The sequence below is a fragment of the Rhinolophus hipposideros genome (assembly GCF_964194185.1).
Source record: "Rhinolophus hipposideros genome assembly, chromosome: 9".
NCBI lineage: Eukaryota > Metazoa > Chordata > Mammalia > Chiroptera > Rhinolophidae > Rhinolophus > Rhinolophus hipposideros.
The window spans coordinates 9,788,518-9,809,793 of NC_138055.1; the positions used below are offsets into that span (position 1 = coordinate 9,788,518).

The 21,276-nt window shown below is 50.7% G+C and overlaps 1 protein-coding gene across 2 annotated transcripts; it reads right to left on the reverse strand.

The window, feature by feature from the left end:
- Positions 1 to 376: 376 nt before the first annotated feature.
- NCF4 (neutrophil cytosolic factor 4) lies at positions 377 to 20,940 on the reverse strand. 2 transcript variants are annotated; one of them, XR_013994108.1, is made up of 11 exons: positions 20,702 to 20,940; positions 16,147 to 16,231; positions 15,620 to 15,773; positions 13,318 to 13,388; positions 10,181 to 10,308; positions 9,009 to 9,066; positions 8,215 to 8,313; positions 6,079 to 6,209; positions 5,737 to 5,802; positions 2,962 to 4,515; positions 377 to 1,422 (listed from the first exon to the last, which is right to left on the reverse strand). XR_013994108.1 is itself a non-coding variant. In XM_081061550.1 (10 exons), exons 1-10 carry the CDS (start codon positions 20,731 to 20,733, stop codon positions 4,320 to 4,322), a joined length of 1,020 nt encoding a protein of 339 aa, XP_080917676.1. In that variant the 5' UTR covers positions 20,734 to 20,940; the 3' UTR covers positions 2,003 to 4,319. The 2 variants fall into 2 exon arrangements, 1 of the variants encoding a protein (XP_080917676.1); XM_081061550.1 differs by lacking the exon at positions 377 to 1,422 and having other exon boundaries at positions 2,003 to 4,515.
- Between the last annotated feature and the right edge of the window lie 336 nt (positions 20,941 to 21,276).

Here is a 21,276-nt window from a genome sequence, read left to right on the forward strand (position 1 = left end):
CAGAGGGACGAAGGAGGAGGAGGATGGGATATTTATTTCTCTAGTTCTCTCCTTGCAGGGTTACTTTGGGTCAACTATGTCCATCAAGCAAAGGTCACTGGTCCTCTTTAGGTGGCCCTCTCTATACAACTGTCCCCTTCCAGATTTTATAAACACTTCCTCCCTTTATTCCTATGGACCCAGGAATGTAACTGGTCCATAGTCCTGTCTCTGGGATATTGAATTATACTTTGTTGTTTTCCTACACGCCTTCATCTTCATAAGTAGTTCCTTTATTAAATCAAACCCTCCTTGAATTATCTTAATTCGAGAATGCCACAGTTTTTATGTTGGATGATGGGTCAGGAACAGGGTTCTCAAATGAAGAAGCAGCATTGCAATTGATTCTTTTTTTCATGAGCTCTTCCAGGGGTGTATCCCATTAACTTAGATTACTACTTACAAAGTCTATTTCTAATTAGGTAATTTGCCATTACCTTCCAGTCACTATTAATTGCAAATTGTCCGAGGCCATTAATTAACTGATCACAAATAGTCACCATTTTATCAATGAGAATGTTTTCCTCTGTGTTCATTATGTCATAACTGTTATCATGATTCCCAGTCAACTCTTACCTGTATTTAACAACCACTTCAGCACTTTCCCGTCATGCAAAGAATGAACAATAGATGAATCAGGGAGTTCAACATGTCCTTGATATCAGCTCCTCTAACTTATTTATACTTTCAGCTAATAAACTTTTTGTGCAAGAATGAAGTTTTATATTATCATCTTTTCATCAGTCACAAAACATTCTTCAAAGCCCCGTGGACAGGTTCATTTTTCAAACATTCACTGTAGACAGAGTCTGTGCCTAGCATTTGTGAAGGTTGATTTATCAGCATCATTCCAAACAATGGCAACAGTGTAAATGACATTCTTAAGACTGAACTCTTTCGGAGAGTCATGGAGTCGTAGGCTCTCTGATAGTAGCAAATGCACAGTCTGAAAAAAGTGTGTACCCTTGCTCTAAAATTCTTTGTATACAGGCTTTAATACACATATCTCACTGAGGAGAAAGAAAAGCTGAAACAGTGTTTTTCACAGAAAGTTCCGGAAGGAGGTGTGCATAGCAGTTTTCCAGGAATGATAATAACATCTTACAATTTTTTCTCCACCCTGAGTGCCTGCGATAAGTTTGTACCAGTAATAGAAAGTGGTTATTAATGGGTCAGAAAACATTTCTTTGGTTATTCACGCATCTTGTTTGCATAACAATGGACAGGAAATTGCATACACCCTTTAAAGATGGCACATGTATCCTGTGTGTACCTGCAGCTTTTGGCACACCAAGAACAGTCAACAGGGTGGGACCAACCGGGGCGGGGCGGGGGGGGTCCTTCATCAGCCGTTCTGCAGAGCAGTTTCACTCCTCCTGTCAACTGATGACATCAAAGTTTTCATCAGATAATATCATAGCAAATCCACAGAGGCAATTCTCAGCAGGTTCATTATCAACTGAAGCCTTTTCACCTCCAATGTTGACATTTTGTTTGGTTGTACATAAAGTCAAAAATCGTTCTCCCAAAGCAACAAAATATAGAACAGAGAGGCAAGTGTGGCTGGTAAGCATAACTGTTTAGTTCAGGGTCAGGAATTGCCCCTAAATGTGTTTTGGTGCCAAGTTTACATAAAAATCGACTTGGAGTCTGTGTAGACTTTCCCCCTCCCCCACCAAGCTGTCCTTGGCTTAGTAGTTGCCAGGAATATTTTTCTATGCCTTTACTTTCAATGTTTCTATGTCTTTAGATTTTATGTGTCTTTCATGTGTATGACACTTACATGGACTTGTTTTTTTAATGGAACCCGACAATCTTGTAATTGGTGCATTGAGTCCACATATAATTACAGTATCAAAATTATTACTATATCCAGACTTATTGCTACCAGCTAGCCTTTTGAATCCTACTTGTTTTTTTTCTTCTCTCTTGCCTCTTTTTGATTTCCTTTTTTCTTATCCATTTTGATCTATGTATTGGGAAACACATATGTTCTGTTTCTAGTCTTTGAATGATTTACATTGAAAATGTACCATGCTCATTTAATTTGGCAAAGTCTAACAGTTAACAATTTTTAATTCTGCTTATGAATCGCATCAGCAGCTTGGAATACTTTAATTCCACCTCTCCCAGTGCAATACTCTTATTATGCAGTATTTTAGTTCTGTTCTTTTTTAACCCGACAAATTAGACACTATAATTGCTTTATATTTGGAATGTTTGTTTGAATACATATGTATGTGTATCAGGCAGGGTTCCCTCAGAGAAGCAGAATCACTAGGAAACATATAACAACAAATTTGCTGTGAGGGTTCAATTTTCCTCAATTGTGGGAGCGGGTGAAACCATTTACAGGATGCCGTTGCAGGCAGTCACAAATAGAAATGCATGTGAAGTGAGAGAAGCACAGGCCAACTGGAGCTGCAGGTATGAGCTGGAACCACAATGACAGACTAAGCAGTCAGTCCCTCACCACCTCCGAGACTCCAATGACGGTGGCCTGCAGAAGAAACTGATGCTCTTTGTCATGGCGCTAAACACACACCTGGCCTAGGAGAAGTACAATCCACAGGAGCTGGGACCTGATATCGAGGGTGTTACTGAGAAGTCTGCTTATCAATATAAGTGTTGTTCTTTTGTGATGATGTAAACTTTATCTGATTTCTCTGAAGGCCTTCTCTTTAATTTTTGTGTTCTGAAGTTTCAGAATGTGAACCAGCAGACAAGCAACCATGTGCATGAGCTGGGATAGCGTCTTACCTGAACTGAAAAGGTGGTGGCTGCTTCACATTTGCCTTCTAAAACTTATAAAATGTCTCTAAGCACCCATGCTAATGTGAATCCACACAGGAAAGGAAGTTCTCGGAAATCTAGTTCCAGCTTAGCTAAGTCAACACAGTGCAAACCCACCACAATGCTTACCATCGTCTTGGTTTATCATTTGTTCTTGCATCTGAGACTATCCCTCAAGGACCATTTTCCTCTTTCTTGAAGAATGTACTTTAAAGATACTTTTAGTTCAGGTACATTGGCGGCAAATTCTCAGTTTTTATCTTTAGATGTCTTCATTTCACTATCACGAATGAAAGATGATTTTACTGAGTATATAATTCTTGACTGCAAGTTATTTTGTCTCAAAAATTGAAGCTATAATTATATTGACTTTGGCTTCCATGGGTGCTGTTGAGAAATCTGCTTACCATTCTTACCATTGTTATTTTGTAGGGATCTTAACTCTCTGACTGCTTTGAAGATTTTCTCTTTGACTTTGGTGTTTTGTGGTTGTTGTAGCCAGTTGTGCCCCACTTTTCATTTGTCCTTCTTACCCTGGTATGCTTCTTGTATCCATAGATATAAGTTTTTCACCACTTTTGAAATACGGCATCTGCCATCTATTTCAATGTTGCTTCTTTTCAGTTCTCTATATTTTATTTTTCTGAGATTTTTAATTTTAAAAGAACTCTCATTCTATTGTTCATGTCTCTTAACTTCATTTTCATATTCTCCAACTACTTGCCTGTGTTATATTTTGGGTATTTCTTTGGTTTTATCTTCCAATTCACTAGTTTTCTCTTCACCTGTGTGTAATATACTATCTAACTTATCCACCGAGTTTTCTGTTTCAATTGATTTACACACACACACACACACACACACACACACACAACAATCCTTGGGGCTCTAAAGCTATTGTTTGTTGTAGCTGCCTATTCTCACTCACAGAGATTTGGTCACCTTTGACAACGAGCCCTTTGCTTCATCTTAATCTGAGTGACTCACATCATCCAAAACTGGGGACATGATACTCTAAAGGGGACACTTACTTTTCTGCTTGGACCCAGGAATGCCACTTTCCCAGAGCCACCTCACCCCTCACCCTCAGGGTTTTGACTAAACATTGGAGCCCCTGGTCCAGATCCCCCACCTCATGGCCTCCCCAGGGCTCAGCATTTTGACAGCAGCACTGCCTTTGCATTCCAGAACCACCCCAAAGTGGGGACAAATGGATTCTGGCCCCAGCTCTGATCATGGTGTGGGGTGTGGGAGGGTCATTGGAGAACCCCACTACTTCTTGTGAGTCTTATGATTCTTTGAAGAGTGTGTCCTATCTAGGGTCTATTCGTTTTGTGGCAGCAGAGCTCCTTGGTGTATTTGGTCAAGTAACATGTTAGAAGCCAAGCAATTCGATTTTTTGTAAACAGACGTTGCAAGGTCTGTTTGATTTTTCTTAATGGATGTTTTTTCAGGTGTCCCTTCACTGCCCCAGGGACATCAGTGGCTCAGGGGACTGTGTTGTAGAGCTTGTAGTCGTCCTTCTGGGTGATGTGCAGCTTCCAGGGGAAGAGGCGCTTCTGGGAGGGGAGAGCTTGGGCCTGTCTCACCATGAGCTGCACATCCTCATCCGAGAGCAGTCGAACCAGGTCACCATCAGCATCCCGGAAATTTAGGGCAATGTCCTCCCTCTGGAACTCCCGCCTAAGTGGGAAAGTTCAGGGTGAATGAAACTTCCAGAAGCCTTAAGCCTATGCATGGGGGGAGGGAGTGGGGCAGAGAGAGTTTTAGGGTCTGGACCTAAAAATCAGAAGAGGTCAGAGCTTGACACAGGCCTTATCACCTGACTGATCCAACCTACCACTGTGCAGATGGAGAAATGGAGACCTACAGCGGGCAGCGGGAGGTTTTCATACTAAATTAGTGGCACAGCCTAAAATGTCTTGTGTGTAAATGTAATGAACACGTAAGAACTGTCCTGGAAAGAGGAGTGCACGGGGCTGAGCAGAATAAAGTCCCTGAAAGACCTGTGAGCAGCTATTGAGAATTCTCTAAGGACTGGCACTGTCCAATGTGGGGTGTAAGTAGGTTGGTACTCTTCTACCTGGCTGGCAAAAAAAAACCCCAACAACAACAAAAAATGTGATCCAACCTTTCCATGACTAATTTGACAAAATGGCTCAGAAGCCTAACAGACTTGCAAACACTTTGATCCTCAAATTCCACTTCTAGAAAATCATCTTAAAGAAATAATCAGGCAAGTCACCAAACATGTAAATCACAGCATTACTTATAGTAGTAAAAATGTTAGGTTAACTTAAATAACCAACAAAAGGGGACAACCATGTTAATTACGGTGCAAGCCCAGAATGACTCCATGTGGCCAATTAAAGTAATAGTTATGTGGGGGTGGGGTGGGCGTGTGCACTGAGGAAATCTGAAGGTACATCAAATAATGAGAGGAGTAAAGTTATGAGGTGATTTCACTTCTTTATACCTTTCCGGGATTTCTGACATTCTTGTTTTTTTCATAATAAATAGCTATTACTTTCATAGTCAGGAAGGTAACAATGCTATTTCCAGTCTGTAAAATAATTGTCTATAACTAAACTGGATCTTGAGAGATGGTAAATCCCTGATGGTGGGGAATCCATGTCCGTTTTTACCCAAAGAGATGTTAGCTCCAGCTACAAATCCACACTCACAAACTGTGACCTCATCCAAGCCCCTTCACCTCTCTGCAGCCCTCCTCTCCCCCCACCCAACATAGGGAGCTAATAGCCACCCTGTAGGGCTGAGCTGTGGGTAAAACAAGAAGGCAAACTAGATGCAGATAGTACCTTCATGCATTATATTTCTCCACCGGATCTCTTCTCCAGGGTATGTGACCCACTCACCTCCTGCCCTCCCATCCCAACCCCTCACCTCATGAGCTCCAGCAGGTCCTTGAACATTGGAGTGCTACTGAGGTCTTCCTCCACTGCGATGTCCCTAAGGGGACAAGAGGCATTGGTGAGGAGGCGTCAGGCCAGAAGGGGGACATGGGAATGAGGCTGGCTAAGCCACAGTGGACCTTGATCTCTTGTTATGGCACTTATCTGGAGGCTTATCTGGAGGACAGTGGGGGCCACCGCAGATTTTTAAGTGTGTGTGTATGGGGGTGGCACATGAGATCCGATTTAAGTCTCAGAACCCAGAATGTGGTATGGAGGCTGGGAGTGGGGCTGGGCAAGGTCGGCGGACAGGTCCCTCCATCAGGACACAAACTTGATGGTGCTGATGGTATCCTCATAGTAATAGCAGCGCAGCCAGTTGGTGGGGTCATCTTCTTCGGGGAAGTCCTTGAGGATCTTCACGAAGGACAGTGGGAAGATGCCGGTGGCTCCCCGAACTGTGCCCTGAGGAGGAAAAAGGGGGCTGCTCTGTCTGTGTGAGGGCCACATCTCAGGGCCTCCAGCCCCCATATAATGATGGGGAAAGGCAGACAAGGTCTGGGTCCCCTCACGTAGAGGGAGGAGAAAAAATGACCGAAGTCACCAAGTTGTTCATCCCCAAAAGATTTCTGTTTTAGAATAAGTGAAGATCTGAATTTATCTGGTCTGCTATGATCTTTCATTCATTCACTCCATCGTGGAGTCATTCAAAGACTTCATGAGTGGCTACGTGGCCGGCCCTGGCCACTCAGAATAGATGAACGTCCTCGCGCTCTCTCATGGAACTTCTACTATAATGGAGAGTGACAATGTGCAGGTAAATAGGTGAACTTCATGGTGAGTGAGATGGCAGTAGGTATTAAAAAGGAAAATAGAACTGGGGAGGGGGAGGGAAGGGCAGTTCCCACTCATTCGTTCATTCCACAGATAACACAGATAAAAGCACCTGCTTTAGGCCAAACAGCCAGAAATCTCTCTCTGCAGCCCAGGCCTCTGTCCTAAACTTCAGGCCAAAACTCAGCCACGGCCTGTACTTTGCCCCTACATTCTTAGTCTTCACAACCCTATGGAAGACATTATCATTTATGTCCCATTTTACAGACATATAAAGTAAGGCTCAAAGTTGTACTCCCCTGACCCTCCCCTCAATCTGAGGCCAGAAGTTGGCCAGCATACTAACACAAAGAACTTTCCAGAAAACAGGAAGGCAACAAACATTTCCTATTTCTGGAGAATGACCCAGCGATACCCCTCAGGCAGCTGTCAGAGCTGATGAATACCTAAGACAGAGCTCCAGGACTGGGGTGAAATCAAAACTGCCGGGTCAGCAGGACTGGTGGGCCTGGCTCCTCTCCAGCTCTGGACGCCAGGAACCCTCCCCCACCCTCAATGGCCCCCCTGGGACCTGTCCTACAACCTCCTTCAGACACTGCCTCCCAGGAGCTCCAAGAGAAGGGAATCTTGATTAAGAACAATAGGACCGAACCCAAAAGGCAGGCATGAGGCCAGGCCCACTCTGTGACCTCCCATCTCCGCTCAACGAGTCATTGCGAGCTCTTGCATAGCCACGCTGGCTGCAGGTGGGGACAAAGCAATGACCACGACAGGCTCTGGCTCCAGAGTCTCATTTAACTCTCTCAACAGCCCGGGCACTGGCCAGACACCACGCATGCACCCAGGCTTTCTATGGGCCAAGCCCTGAACAGCTACACCTCCTTTAACCCTTTCAGGAACCCTATGAAGAAATTGCCAGCGTTGCCTCAATTTACAGAAAAGGAAACCACATGGTTGAGCAAGTTTCCCAAGGTCACAAAGATAGTGTAAAACAGAGCTAGGACGTGACACCAGACAGGCTGACTCTAGAGCTCAAGCCTTTCACAGTTATCTTTTCTTGCTGCCTGCAAGGTCAGTAATGTTATCCCAGGGTACAGACCAGTGCATTTCAACTGGGGGTGATTTGCCCCCAGGGCCAAATGTCTGAAGATTTGATTGTTGCAACTAGAAGGGTGCCACTGGCGTCTACCTGCTGGGAGAAACCAAGGATGCAGCGAAAGACCCTGCAATGCACAGGGCAGCCTCACAACAAAGAACTATCTGGTCCCAAATGTCAGTCGTGCCGAGGCTGAAAAACCCTGTGATAGTCCAAGAAATTAAACTCAGTTAACTGACTTGCCTGAAGGAACTGTTTCTTGGGGTCAGAACTACAGGCAAGTGTGGGTTCCAGAATCTTCTGTCCAGCCACACACCTGTCTCCCCAGTGGCTGTGTGCGCTCAGGCTCCTCCTACCCACCTGCCCAGGTCTTCAGAACTATCCTCAGACTGCATCTCCTCCCTGGGACCTTCCCGGACCCTCCTTATTCTCTGATGCCCCCACCGGACTCAAAGCACCAAATCTCATCTGCATTGTCACCTCAGTGTTCATCTCCACTCTCACCTCCACCTTCACCTCCACCCTCATCTCCACCCTCACCTCCAGCCAGTCCTTGTTAATCCGACTGAGAAGGAAGATCACATCTCCAGCTTTGAAATTCAGCTCCAGTTTGCTGTTCCCAGTGAAGTCAAACAGCGCCTGGGGAGAAGACCGGAGTGAGGAGCAGGGAGGAAGCATTCACTGAGTTCCTACTATGTGCTGACATATTTAGGTGTCCCATTTAACAGGTGAAGGGGCCGGGGTTCAGGGAGGATGAGGGACTTGTCTGAAACCACTCCCCTCGTTAGTGGAGGAGCTAGGATTAGAACCCAGGTCTTCCTGACCCCAGAGTGGGTGCTCCTTTCAGACCTGGTGTGAGGAACATGGAGACAGGAGCCTGTCTCCCTGGATCCAGCACCTTCCCCAGCCCCCCAGGCCTTAGTGTGGGCTCCAGCACTCCCATAAGCCCCCAGGCACTGAGCACACTGGTTCTGAAATGCACGATTTTATGTGTGTGTCCTCAGGGAGTTGTGAGTTCCTTGAAGACAGGGACTTGTCTGACTCATCACTGAGGCTTTAGTCCCCCAGCGGGGCAGGCCCAGATGGTCCCGGAAAACTTGGTGAATGAATGATGAATGCACAATACTCTTCTGCCTCTGTGTGTGTGTAGCGTCCCCTCCTTTCAGCTGGGCTGGGGTCCACAGTGTCCAAGGCTGAGGCTATGGCCCTGCTTCCCCCAGCACCCAACCCCATCCTAGGCACAAGTGGATGCCCAGCAGGAGAGGCTCAGAGGCTGAGGGTGGAGCAAGGTTGTTGCCGAGAGGTGGGGTGTGGGGGCCGGGCCCGCGGGGTACCTCTGCTCGTGGAGCTGCCATGCGGTCTAAGCCGTCACCTCGTGGGGACTCGCTCTTGCTGTGGAGAGAGAAGAGGCTGTCAGCCCTTGGGGTTCTCTCAGGTAGAGGCCAGCTCCCTGCTTCTGCACCAGAGGAGACCCTCACCAGAGGCAGGAAAGGTATGGGGGGGGAGCAGATGTTTAAAATGCAGCTACAGTGCTCCCATGGGCCACCACACTGCCCCCCCACCCCCAGTTCTCACTGCCCCTGAAGGGGAGACTGTACCCCCTTTGTACACCAGGAAACAGGGGCCAAGAAAGGAGGTAAAAAGGACACATCAGTTTCGTGCCGTAACTTGCCAAACATTTCACATTTGTTTTCTTCTACTCCCCACACCCAACCTGTGAAGTCGTGTTATTATTCTAATGTTTCAGCCGAGGAGGCAGGTTTGGAGAAGGGATATGCCCTGCTCCAGGGCCCAGGGCTGCTGTGTGGCATAGCTGGAATTCAGCCTTGGCCTGCATGGGTGCACAGGAGGACACTCAGAGACACCGGCTGCAGGAAAGAGGGAGGAGCTGGGCTGGGGACTGAGGACTCGGGAGCACTGTCGTGGAACAGAAGTAGCACCCTTGCCTTTGGAAACCCAGCACTATTTCAGTGGCTTGGATTTTCAAGGATCATTTCCTGCTTAGGAGGGGGCTGGAAGGGAGTGGTGGGCTCTTTGGAATAAGGAAGCCAGCGGCAGCCTCCCTGGAGGTCAGCGTGGGGCCAAAGTTGGCCCCAGGGAACTAAATCCAACCAGAGACAAGGCTCCCCACAGCCTGGAAATGCTCAGAGTGTTTGCAGATGACACAGCTCCTCCTTCCTCTCCGGGCTCCCCACTCTGTCCAGCCACCCAGGGTCCTTGGGCCATCCCCAGTGGTTGCTGTGGCACCAAACTTTCCCCATCAATGGCCCAGCCCCTGTCCTCGGGTCCTTACTGCCACACACATCAAAACGCGCCCACTTTCTGTCCCTCCAGCCCTGCGCTTAATTTTCCAAGTTCCTCTAATAAGCTGAACATCCTGGAGAGCTCAGGAATAGAACTGATCTCCGTTCCTTCCCTTCCTCCAGGGAAGACGGGGACAGAGTGCCTGGTTAGGGGGAAGAGGCCTGGGGCCCTGACCGTCCCAGTGCAGGGACCGGTGGCTTACACTTTCCGGGTGCGTGGGCGGAGCCGGCGCAGCGCCTGGGGCACCTGCTCTGAGTCGTAGGGCGACTGGTAGAAGAAGATCCGGACATCCTCGTCCATCAGCACCCAGATGGGCAGGCTGAGCAGGCTCTGAGTTTGGGCGAGAGGGCAGGACAGGGTGGGGTGGTCAGCAGAAAGGTCTGGACAGCCCAGCCCAGCGGCTGCTCCTCCACCCCCACACTGGACCCTTCTACCAGTCGGTTCTCTGCCCGGTAACAGAAACAGGATCTATTTTTACATTTTCAGGCTGAGGTAACATTTCACAAGCTTTGTTCCTGGGTTCAAGGTGAGGAGGGGGCTGACGTGAGAAGAGGGCATTTAGAAAAGACCAAAAGGCCTCCAGACACAACAATAAAGGCAATGCCAGGTAACGTGACATGGTGGTGACATGGTGGTGACTGTCCAGGCAGTGCACTGAATGCCACACCGTGTGACCTCCCTCCATTCCTGGTCACCTGAAGGTTAGAGTCAGAGACGTGAGGAGACCTGCCCAAGGCCACACAGCCTAGCAAGTGACAAAGCTGAGGCATGCAGAGCCATCTGCCATCAAGGCCCATTCCTTAGCTCAAAATGAGACAACTGTGTGGGGGGGCAGGCGGATTCCCCAAATAATCCAAATTAACAACAGTTGGTGATAGTATGACCTAACAAACACTTCCTGATACTTTATCTCGTATCACCGTTAGGGAAACTGAGGCTCGGAAAGGGAAAGGGCCTGGTCCAGTTGGCAGAGCCAGGAAGTGGTGGGGTTGGGAGTCTCCCTCGATCTGAGGCTGGTTATGCTACCACGATGCAAAGACCCTGAGGCTGTGAGCACCCAGAAACTGGCAAGGTCACCCCCAAGCCACACACGGCCCAGGTCCCCACCCCTCAACCACATACTGCACAGGCCGCCAGGAACCCCGTGGTTGGCTCTGGGTGCTGTAGTCCTACAGGCACCCAGAACCCAGACCCCCTGGAGAATCCCACAGAGGCAGCAGGATGGAGGGGCTGGGGACTCCATCCCAGAGGCACTGGGAACCCAAAGCCTAAGAAAGACATGGCTGCCATAGGGCAGACTGGCAGGCAGCCCAGAGTTGGGTCTAAGGGCACAGACACTGAGCCAGGCTGTGCCCGGTATCGAGTCCCAGCTCCACTATCCACCAGCTGGGCAACCTTGGACCAGCGTGCCTCTGGATGTTCATTAGTAATATGGGGATGGTAATAGTATCTCCCTCGTGGGACTGTGGAAGGATTAAATAAGTGAGTATATGCACAACACTTAGAAGAGCACCGGGCACCTAGCAAGCGGCCCATCAAAGTTAGATATTACCATTGTGGCTGTTATTTTCATTACTACATAGCACAGTGGGTAAGAGCACAACCCTAGTCTCAGAGATGTGAGTTCGAATCCCATTCCTCCCACCTAACTGCTCTGTGACACTGAGACTCTACCTCTCTGTGCCTCCTTTCCTCATTTTCAATTTGGGATAATAGTATCTAACTCGTAAATTATTGAGGGAATTAAATAAACCTATTCATTTATCCACCAAATGCATACCGAGTAGTTCCAGGTGGGTGTTATCACATGACCCATATTCTTCATGAGGACAGAGGTAAGGCCAGTGGGTGGAAATTATTAGGACTCAAGCTTTTCTAATAGCTATCCAACCACGGGACAAGCAGACGGGGGCAGGGGAGAGTGGTAGTGAGCTCCTCATCTCTGTAGGTGTGCAAGCACAGATTGGGTTTGCCATAGCAGAGATTCCTGCACTGGTTGACCTCTGGGCTTCAAGGAATCAAATTGGACACAGATAGGCAGAGATGGGACCCTCTAGGCTGCTGGTTACTAAGACCAAGTGTAGGATGAAGGGTCCCAGCTCTGCAGTCTCTTCCTCCCACCAGAGTACTCTACTCTTCCAGACCGTGGAGAGAAGGGTGGAACTTCCAGCCACCCTGAAGGAGCAGCTATCACCGCACCCCCTTGAGGAGAGACACGGCCAGTGCTGGAGCTCACAGGGCTTCCCTTCCTCTCTCATTTGGCTCAGAGCCCAGGCTCCCCTCAGCCGCCAAAGAGGGCAGGCTGGCCATCTCCACTAGGAATCACGATCTCAAATTCTGGAAGCAGGTTCGCAGTTTACAAAGCACTTTCCTGTCCTTTTCTCAATCGATCCCAGCGTCACTCCTGTGAGACCAGAGAGCTGGAGGCACTGCCCCATTTCATAAGAGAACCAAGAACCAGAGAGCATGGAAAACTCGCCCCACGTCACCCAAACAGTTAACATCAGAGCAAAAATGGAGAGACTCCTAGCTCAGTGTTCTTTAGCAGTGAAAGTAGAAGAGGAAGGGGAGCCCTCATGGCTGTGCGGACGCCTCTGCGCTAAGAGGAGGGCTTCCTCCTCCAGTTTCCTGAAGTTGCCATCAAGCCATGGTTTGCACATCTCTAGTGATGGGGTGCTCACTACCTCATGAGGAACAGTGTCCCTTTCTTGCATAGCTCTGTTTGGTGGGAGGCCTTTCCTGGCCAGCCTAGTCTCTGTCTTTAAGATGCTCCTACCTCTGTGCTCCCATCTCCTAGGGATGCAGACAATTTATAGGTTGGGGAATATACAAGGGCACCCAGCCATGGCTCATGAATGCAACTGACATCCAGCCTGTGCCCTGGCAAGGGGCCCTTTCTCTAGTTTGCACAAAGGGGCTATGTGAGAGAGCTGGTGCCCTGTACATCACGCCCCCGTTCTATAGGCCAAGCCTCTTTGTGACTTCACGACCCAGCTGACCATATTCCACTGGGCAGTGGGTACCTCGGGGGCAGGCACCAGATCCCATTCGCCTCTGTATCAGAATGCCCAGCACAGGTATTAGATTTGTCCATTCAAAGCATGGCTCCTTGTATCTTCACGGCTCCTGCACCACCTCTTCCACACCCTTCGGAACCCTGAGACACATCCTGTTTCTCTCCCTAGGCCAGGCCTTCAAGGACTGAAGTTGCAGGCAATTGGAGCAGGAGAACCAGCCCCAGTTCCCAAAGCCGTGCCCAGAGATGGTACCTACACTATCCCCTCCCTCCCAATACCCTGTGCCCTCCCAGGTGCCAGGGTGGCACGGCCCTGCTGTTACCTTCATGTAGGCATTGAGGGCAGGTATCCGCATCTCGGCGATCTCCTGTTTCACACCCATGTAGACTTTGGCTGAGGAGAGGCAAAGAACTGTCCTGGGGGCCCAGCCAAGAACATGGTCTCTGCGGTCTTCCCCTCGGGGCTCTTCCCCCTCACCTTTCCACGGCACTGAAGTGGCCACTGTGGACCATCCCATCCAACTGGCATTCTGTGAGTTGCACTATTGAGAGCTGATGTTTTTCTCGTTTTAATTGTTTATGTATTGATTATCTACCACATACGCATGCACGCACACACACGATTCTTAGCTCTAAGGGAACCAGATCTCTGCTTCACTCACAGCTGTATCCCCATCACCTAGGTCCTTATCCCAGCTGCATATTCAAGTCACCCGAGGCGAATTAAAAATATTGTGTGGTACTCACTCCAGAGCAACAAAAACAGAATTTCTAGACGTGGGACTTAGGCATTGATTGGAGTTCTTTAAATCTCAAGTGACTTCCATACGCTGCTAACATTAAGAGCCATGGGTCTACAATGTTGCCCAAATCAATAAATAGTTGTTGAGTGGATGAATGAATTATTGCTCAAGCAAGGCCCCAGTGTTTGGGGGGAGAGAAACAGACAATGGCTGAGCAGAGAAAAATGGCCTCTCCAGGACCCAGAGGCAGGAGCGCCAGTGGAACCACCCACCCTGAGAGAATGTGAGCCGTGTCTGGCTGTCACTGCCCACGAGGCAGGCAGGCCTGGTGTCTGGCAAGTGGCAGGAGGGTATCATCTGAGGTCTGGGGTAGAGACGACATTTGAGAGTTAGTAGCCAGAAAAGGACAATTAAAGTCACTGGCAAGGGCTCAGATTGCCTGGGGGTGAGGGTAGGGGTGTTGGGAGTAAGAAGGCAAAGGTACAGAGAGTGCCACCTTCCAAGAAGCAGCAGAGGCGGCTTCTGTAAGAAAACACTGGAGGAGCAGCCGGTGAGGTAGGAAGGAAACTGGGAGATGCTGGCTCCATGGAAGGTTGGAGAGAGTTTCCTGGAGGAGGAAGCAGGACAATGAAGACGAGGCCGGAGATGTGGCCGTGGAAGTCAGAGGTCACAGGTCACGGGCCGCCATCCCACGGGGAATTCAGGGGAGCAGTGAGAGCTGAAACCAAGCCTGTGGGGTGAGCAGCTGGTGGGAGTGAGAAGGTGAGACGGCGAGGGAAGATTTATTGTAAAAGGTAGAAAAGGAGGTTTTTGAGGGTTCTTGGGGCTCAAGGAGGCTTGTTGCAAGAGTGCTTACTGATGGCACATGTTTGTTTAAAGACGGAAGAGCTGAGACTGTAGAATCTTGGCAGAGTCAAGACATACTGGAGGAGGTGAGCATAGGAGTCACGCTGGACTAGCTGTCAGGGGAAAGCACCAAAGGAGAGAAGTCAGCTGAGAGCAGGAGAGACCCCCGCTTCCCCTGCAGCCCAGAGAAGGGGAAGGGGCAGATGTAAGCAGAACCAGCTTCAAAGGAGAAAAAGAAAAGCCAGGAGCCCCCAGGGAACAGCTTCAGTTCCTCGTGCGGCAGGAAGCGAAGAAACCATGGGCGTTTGCTGAGACAAAGTAAGAGCTGGTGGAGATGGGGTTTGATCTTGAAGAAGGAAAGGGCAGGAACTGCTGCTGTTGTTTGGGGGAAGGGTGCTCCTGTGTTGCCTGCAGGGCGTGGAGGTCACTCGGAGACCACACGGGTGGGGACTTCTGCTGCAGGGCTCAGGAGGGCAGGTGCGGAGAAGTCAGAGCTTTGGGCCCGTCCAAGATGCAAGTGAGGACCGAGTTGAGGAGGAAGGCCAGGAGGCAAGGGGTGAAGGGACTGTCCAAAAGCAAAGGGGTGACGCCCACAGCATCTCAGCGGAGCAGAGAAAGAGGGGGAGCCGCAGGGATTGGCGGAAGCTGGGACTGCAAGGGGAGAGGGCAGTTCTTATGGAAGGGCCGGAAGGAGTGCTGGAAAATGAGTCTGTGTGTTCGGCTAGGGAGACACAGAGCGCCTGACTCGGCGGGTAGAGGCCGGTGCTCACATGCTCCAACCCATGGCCTCTGTCCCTGGTGGATGGCTAAAGCCGTGAAGGTCATTGGAGCACAGCAGGTCAAGGGCTATGAGGCCAGAGAGCTAGAGGTGGCAGCCTGTGATGCTAGGGAGGGGCCGTGGACTCAATGAATGGGTTTACTGTGGGCGAAACCAGAATAACCGGATAGTGTCCACCTAGCAGGATAGCCGATGGACGCAGCTCCGACCGGGGGAAGGAGGCCCAGAGGGCAGCAGGACCGGGAGCAGCCGGCCTACCTGGGAGGGTGGGTAGGATGCAGGTGAAGGGGCTGGTCTTGCTCTCTGGCCCATACCGCTCCTCCAGCTTGCTCTGCAAGGCATGGAACTGGCGGTAGCGGCGGTAGATGAGGTACTTGGATCCCCCTTTCGTCTTCACTTCAATGACGAAAACCTAGGGAAGACAGAGGCCGGGGGTAGGGCCTCAGGAGCCCGGGGTAACAGTGGGGGAGGGAGGTTCAGAGGTCCTAAGGTCGGAGCAGGGTGGCTCAGCGTCGATATGACATTTGGGCCCAGATAATTCTTTGCTGTAGGGTATTGGGGAGCTTCCCTGGGCTCCACTCACTAGATGCCAGTAGCAGCCCCACCCCAAGTTGTAATAATGAAAAATGCCTCGAGATATGAACTGCCAGATGTCCCCTGGAGAGCAACATCACCCTGCTGAGAACCACTGGGATAGAAGTGACGAGATGAGAGAGGTAAAGGTTCAGAGGTCAGATCGTTAGAGTTTCAGAGTCAGAGGGTGAAGGTTCAGGGGTCTCTCTTACAAAGTGGCTGCTGAAGCCCCTCTTCTCCTCGATGTCGGCGATGTTGGCTGAGATGGCAATGTCGTCGGGAAGCTGTTCAAAGTCGCTGCGGGAGGCCGGAGGAAAAGAGCCTGGTCATCATCCTGGTGTGTCCGGTGGGCCCACGGGGTGTGAGCAAAGTGAACCCAGGTGCATTCGGCATTTCTCATTCAACACCCTTTTGCAAGCCAGGCCCGGACCCAGGCCAGACCTCCCGAGTGCAGGCGTCGGGAGATGGGACCATCCGGCAACAGCCATGGTATCGTCTAGCAATATCCATCCAGAACCAGTGCATTCCTGATCCGGAGGGATGGACAAGGCCAGCGCGGTCTCCTCCCCTTCCCCCGTCTGCCTGCCCTGAAAGCACATGTGACATCTGGACCTGCAACAGTCACATTGCATCCTTGAGGCAAAACCATGAGGAAAACCAAAGGAACGTCTGAGCTGCAGAATCGGCTGTGAACCTCTGCACTTGTTATATGAAAACGAACAAACAAACAAGAAAAACACCCTGTTAGTTTAAGCCACTGTCAGGTCTTCTGTTCCCTGCAGCCTTAGGCATTTCCAGTGGACACACTACCAATTTGCCAGTCGTTCTTGAGTTATGACCAGCAGGGATTGGGGACTGTTTGGTGTGGAGGTGAAAGAAAAGGCAGTGCAAGAGTGACATCCGCATGTCACCCATATTCTGACCAGGATGGGAGCAGCTTCAGGCACGCTAATTTGAGAGGCCTCTTGCTCACCTAAGTGGAGGTCCAGGAAGAGCTGGTGTGTGGCTCTGGAGCTAAGGGGAGGGGGGCATAGGTGGGAGAGGTAAGAACTGTCTGTCTATGACTTGTGGTTAAGACACCCAGAGAGGAGCCGTGAGCGGAGGACAGGGCTGAGAGGGGCAGATGGAGGAAGAGAAGACACACAACCAAGAAGAACGAAGAGGTCACTGAGTCTAGCCATTTGTGAACAGTTAAGGAAACAAGAAGCAATTACGATTCTATGGTTGTAGCAATTGGGAAACAGGCAGTGAGGTGGGGGGAAGGGGCAGCGGTTGCCACATCAGAGGCCTCAGAGCTGGCCAGGGCCTCAGGAGAAAGCTGTTTCAAAGTCTACACTCCTAGTCCCAGCCCCTGCTGGTCCTCACGTGACCCGCACTGCTTGGGATCTCAGGCTACCTCGGGATGCAGGAGGCTGCCATCGGGAGGTGACTCAGGGTGGCTGTGGGCAGGCAGAGGAAATCCCCACCACTCCCAGCACAACTTAGTGGCCACTGGCAACCTCCGCACTCACTTTCCACGAATGCCTCTATGGTGACACCCTTGGGAGACGCTTCCTCCTTCACTTTCTCCCCTGAGGCTGCACATTTCATAGGTATTTCATCTGTAATGTGATGGGGGTGGGGCAGGAAGGAACCAGAGGGGTAGAAGTGGCTTTGCACAGGGAGCCGGGCAGGTTGGGTAATTATAGCTACAGCTAACTGTTTCCTGAGCGCTCACTGTACACCAGGTTCTCTTCTAAGACAGGGTCACCTTGTTACAGACAAGGAAACTGAGGCACAGACAGGTTAAAAAACTTGCCCACGTAAGTCGAGAGGGAGGGCTGCTCCTAGTTTGAAGCATGAACTTAGATAAATCCTAGCCTTCGTTTCCCCCATCTGAACTAATAATAGCAAACTGTTGTTAGCACACACAGTAGCTCAGACACTTGTTCTGAGCACATCAGGACATGGTCTATGCCTGCCTGGGTCTCATGGTGAGTGGTCACTAAACAAAGAATTATATAATTTCAATGGTGATAGATGCTATGAAGGAAAGCACAAGGTGTTTGGAGCTGCAGCAGGAGTCTGGCCGTTACTATTCTCCCTCCGAGAAGCAGTATGCAACAGGCAAGAGAGCTTGGCCCTGCTAAGATGGGGGTGATGTTCATCAGAGAGAAAAGCAGGGATGTTGTGCTTATACGACGGCCAGGCTCGCTCAGACCGAGGGTGGTCAGGGAGGGCTTCCCAGAAGCAGCAGCACTGGGTCAGCCGGGAGAAGCCACGAGGAGCCGGCCACAGGATGACAGGCAAGGGAAACAGTGAGTGCCAGAGGCCCTAGCCAAGCAAGAGGGGCAGGTTCTAGGAACTGTGGGGTGGCGGTGGGGTGTCTGAGTGTGGCTGGAGCACAGAAAGAGAAGGAGAAGGTAATGTGAGATGAAGCTAGCAAGACAGCACGAAGGGCCCTTGTGCCTTGCCCTGGGCTGGGGGTGGCAAGGAGGGGTTGTCGGGCGGGCACAGGAGGAAGATGACGATATGAACCCCCACTCTGCCGTTGCCAGAAGGGACCTTGGGAACACTCTTCTCTGAGCTCTGGCTCCTGCCTCCTCTGTAAAATGGGGACCAAAGGAGTATGTACATCCCGGGAGGGTAAAGTCCCAGTGGAACCAGCACAGCCCGAGAACCCTCACAAGAGCAGGGACCTTGCCCACTCTGCGTCCCCGGTGCCCAGAACAGCACTGGTCACACAGCAGCTGCTCAATAAGGGCTACTCCCTGTGTCTGTGTTTTAGCAAGTCCTCTGGTGGGCAGCGTGGGAGTGACCTGGCTGTCCGTGCAGCCAATCCAGGAAGGTGCTGCACTGGGGTGGGGGCAGGGGTACAGCAACCCCGACTGGATGTCCCCCTAGAATAGCCGCTCCTCAGGTCTCCTAGAGACCTCAGCCAGGACCCCTCAGAACTGAAGTCAACTCATGGGCCCCTCAGGCACGAATGCTCAAGGCTCACACACACGCCTGTTGTTCACGAAAAGTCCACTTGAGAGCCTACACAAGGGAGACCGAAGGTGGGAAAGACACTTGGGTGTCAGCTAGTTCAGGTTTTGTGGCTCCTGCACACAGTAGGTGCTCAAAACATGTTTGTTGGAACCAAACACAGTCTTTTCCATCTTTAGGCAGCTTGGGTCTTAGAAAGGCCTGCTGTGGGGACTCTGTGGCCTTCCCACTGGGTCCTTGGCCTCAAGCAGAACACGCGTAAGGCCCACTTTCAAATAAGGCCTCTGAGGCACAGGGAAGGCCAGTGACCCCAGGACTGGATTTACGGCCCCATGAAGGGCTGGAAGAGGCAGCCATCCTCCTTTGGGAGGCAGTGGGGGCTGATAAGGGACAGGCAGTGGGAGGGAGGGAGGCAGCATGGAGTCCTGCTGGCCCGCTCCTGGTGTCATCTCTCGGATCCACGTACCCCGGGAAATAGGAAGTGCCACAAGCCTCCGACAGCAGCTGTTTCCTGAATGTTCGAGTTCACGTGTCAGGCCCAGAGAACTTGCGGGGATGAGGGGCTGGAATCTGATGGGACCACCTCCACCCAGGCCTCCAGCACCACCCTCTGTGGCTGTTCTTGACCTGCCCTGTACGCGCTGGCTTCTGCAGCCCCTCAATCCACACGGCCACTGACAAGCCTTCCTCCTGACATCCAAACTTTGGAAATCCCAGATTGGGCTAGAAGTTCCATTTCTAGCCCAATTCCGCCGTGGGCCCTCTGTTGCCCACTTCAGCCCAAACCAGCCTGACCCATCTCCCATGATCCTCTGAGTCACCTACACACACTTAGCACACGCTTTTTCTGCTGTCACCTGCTGTTCCAATTCCAGAAGGCAGGAAGCAAGTCTTGTGTCCTCAGGGTCCCCACAGCTTAGAGCACAGGCCCAGCTACTGAGGAAACATTCAGAAAATGCTGCTAGAGATGAGGCTAGGTCCTAGCGAGGCACTACTCCAAGCCCCTGCCTTGCTACTCACTCCCTCTGTCCCGAGAAAGTACATTATCTTCCTTGGGCCTCAGTTTTCTCACCTGCATGATGACAGGATTGGACTAGAAGGATCTAAGGACATTTTCCAGCTCAAAAATCCTCCCTCATTCATTCAGTCAGCAGCATTTACTGAGGACTTAGTCTGTACCAGCATTGTTCTACATCCTAGGGATACAGCATGATCAAAAGAGACAAATACAGTACGCTCATCAGACTTTCTTCTAATGGTGAGCCAGTGATGAAGAAAACAAATAAATGAGTCTAGAATATGATGCCAGTAATATAAGGACTATACAGAAAAAGGAGGTCATAGAGAAATGAGGGGGCAACCAGGGAAGGCTTTTCGGAGGAGGTGACATTTGAGCCAACCCCTAAATAAAGAGGGAGAACAAGCCAGGTTCTGTGATTATGGTTGAACAGAAGATGAAAGGCCATTACTAACCACAATGCAGAGAAGTGAACCCAGCCTGGGACCCAGACCATCTGAGTTCCTGTCCAGACTCTGCCACCCACTCCTGTATGACTCTGGGAAAGTCACTCCCACTCTCTGAGCCTCATGTCTTCATCTGTGCCTGAGGGAGGTGAACCGGAACATAGTTTCCTTAAAACAGTTCTAAGAGTCTGCATTTCTGAGTATTTGGTCTCTGACTCAACTCCCGCCTCTCAACTTTTGACATTGATAAGGGGCTGCAGGAGGGCCTACCTCCATCCCCCAAGAACTGCTGGGAACAGCGAGAAGGCCCAAGAAGGGCTGCACCCATGCACTCACCTCTCAGCCCGCAGTTGCTGGGCCACGGCCATGGTTATCAGTGTTCCAGGGGAGTGAATGACGGAGGGTCTCACCCAACTGGCCCAAGCTGAGTTCTCCTCTCACTTCCCTCCAGCCACCCTACGTCTGGGCTGTGGTCCCAGGAGCCTCAAAAGCGGCCTTTGGGGAGGCCCCACCCCTGCTTTTCTCAACTGTAGAAGAGGCCCCTCCTCTAGGTTCTCTAGATTTAGCTGGTGCTCTGCACTTCCTCCCAACCGTCTCCCAGCTGCACTGCAATTGGGGAAGTAAGTGCCTACCCTCAGACACTGGGTTTGCAAGAGTCCACTGATTTGGAGGCTTTGGGGACTTCCTCGATGACAATTCTTGGTGCCAGGCCTCAGTTGGGCATCAGAGAGCTCCACTCCGTCAGAGACAGGGTCCCAAGTGCTGGCTCAGCCACCAAGGGGTCTGCCTTGTGACCTTGAGGAGTCACACCTCGTCCTCAGGCTCATCAAACCCAACACGAACACCGTCAGTGGGACTTTGCCCAAGGGATTCCTAGGCCTGGAGTGCTGGCCTCTACCAAGCCTGCTATC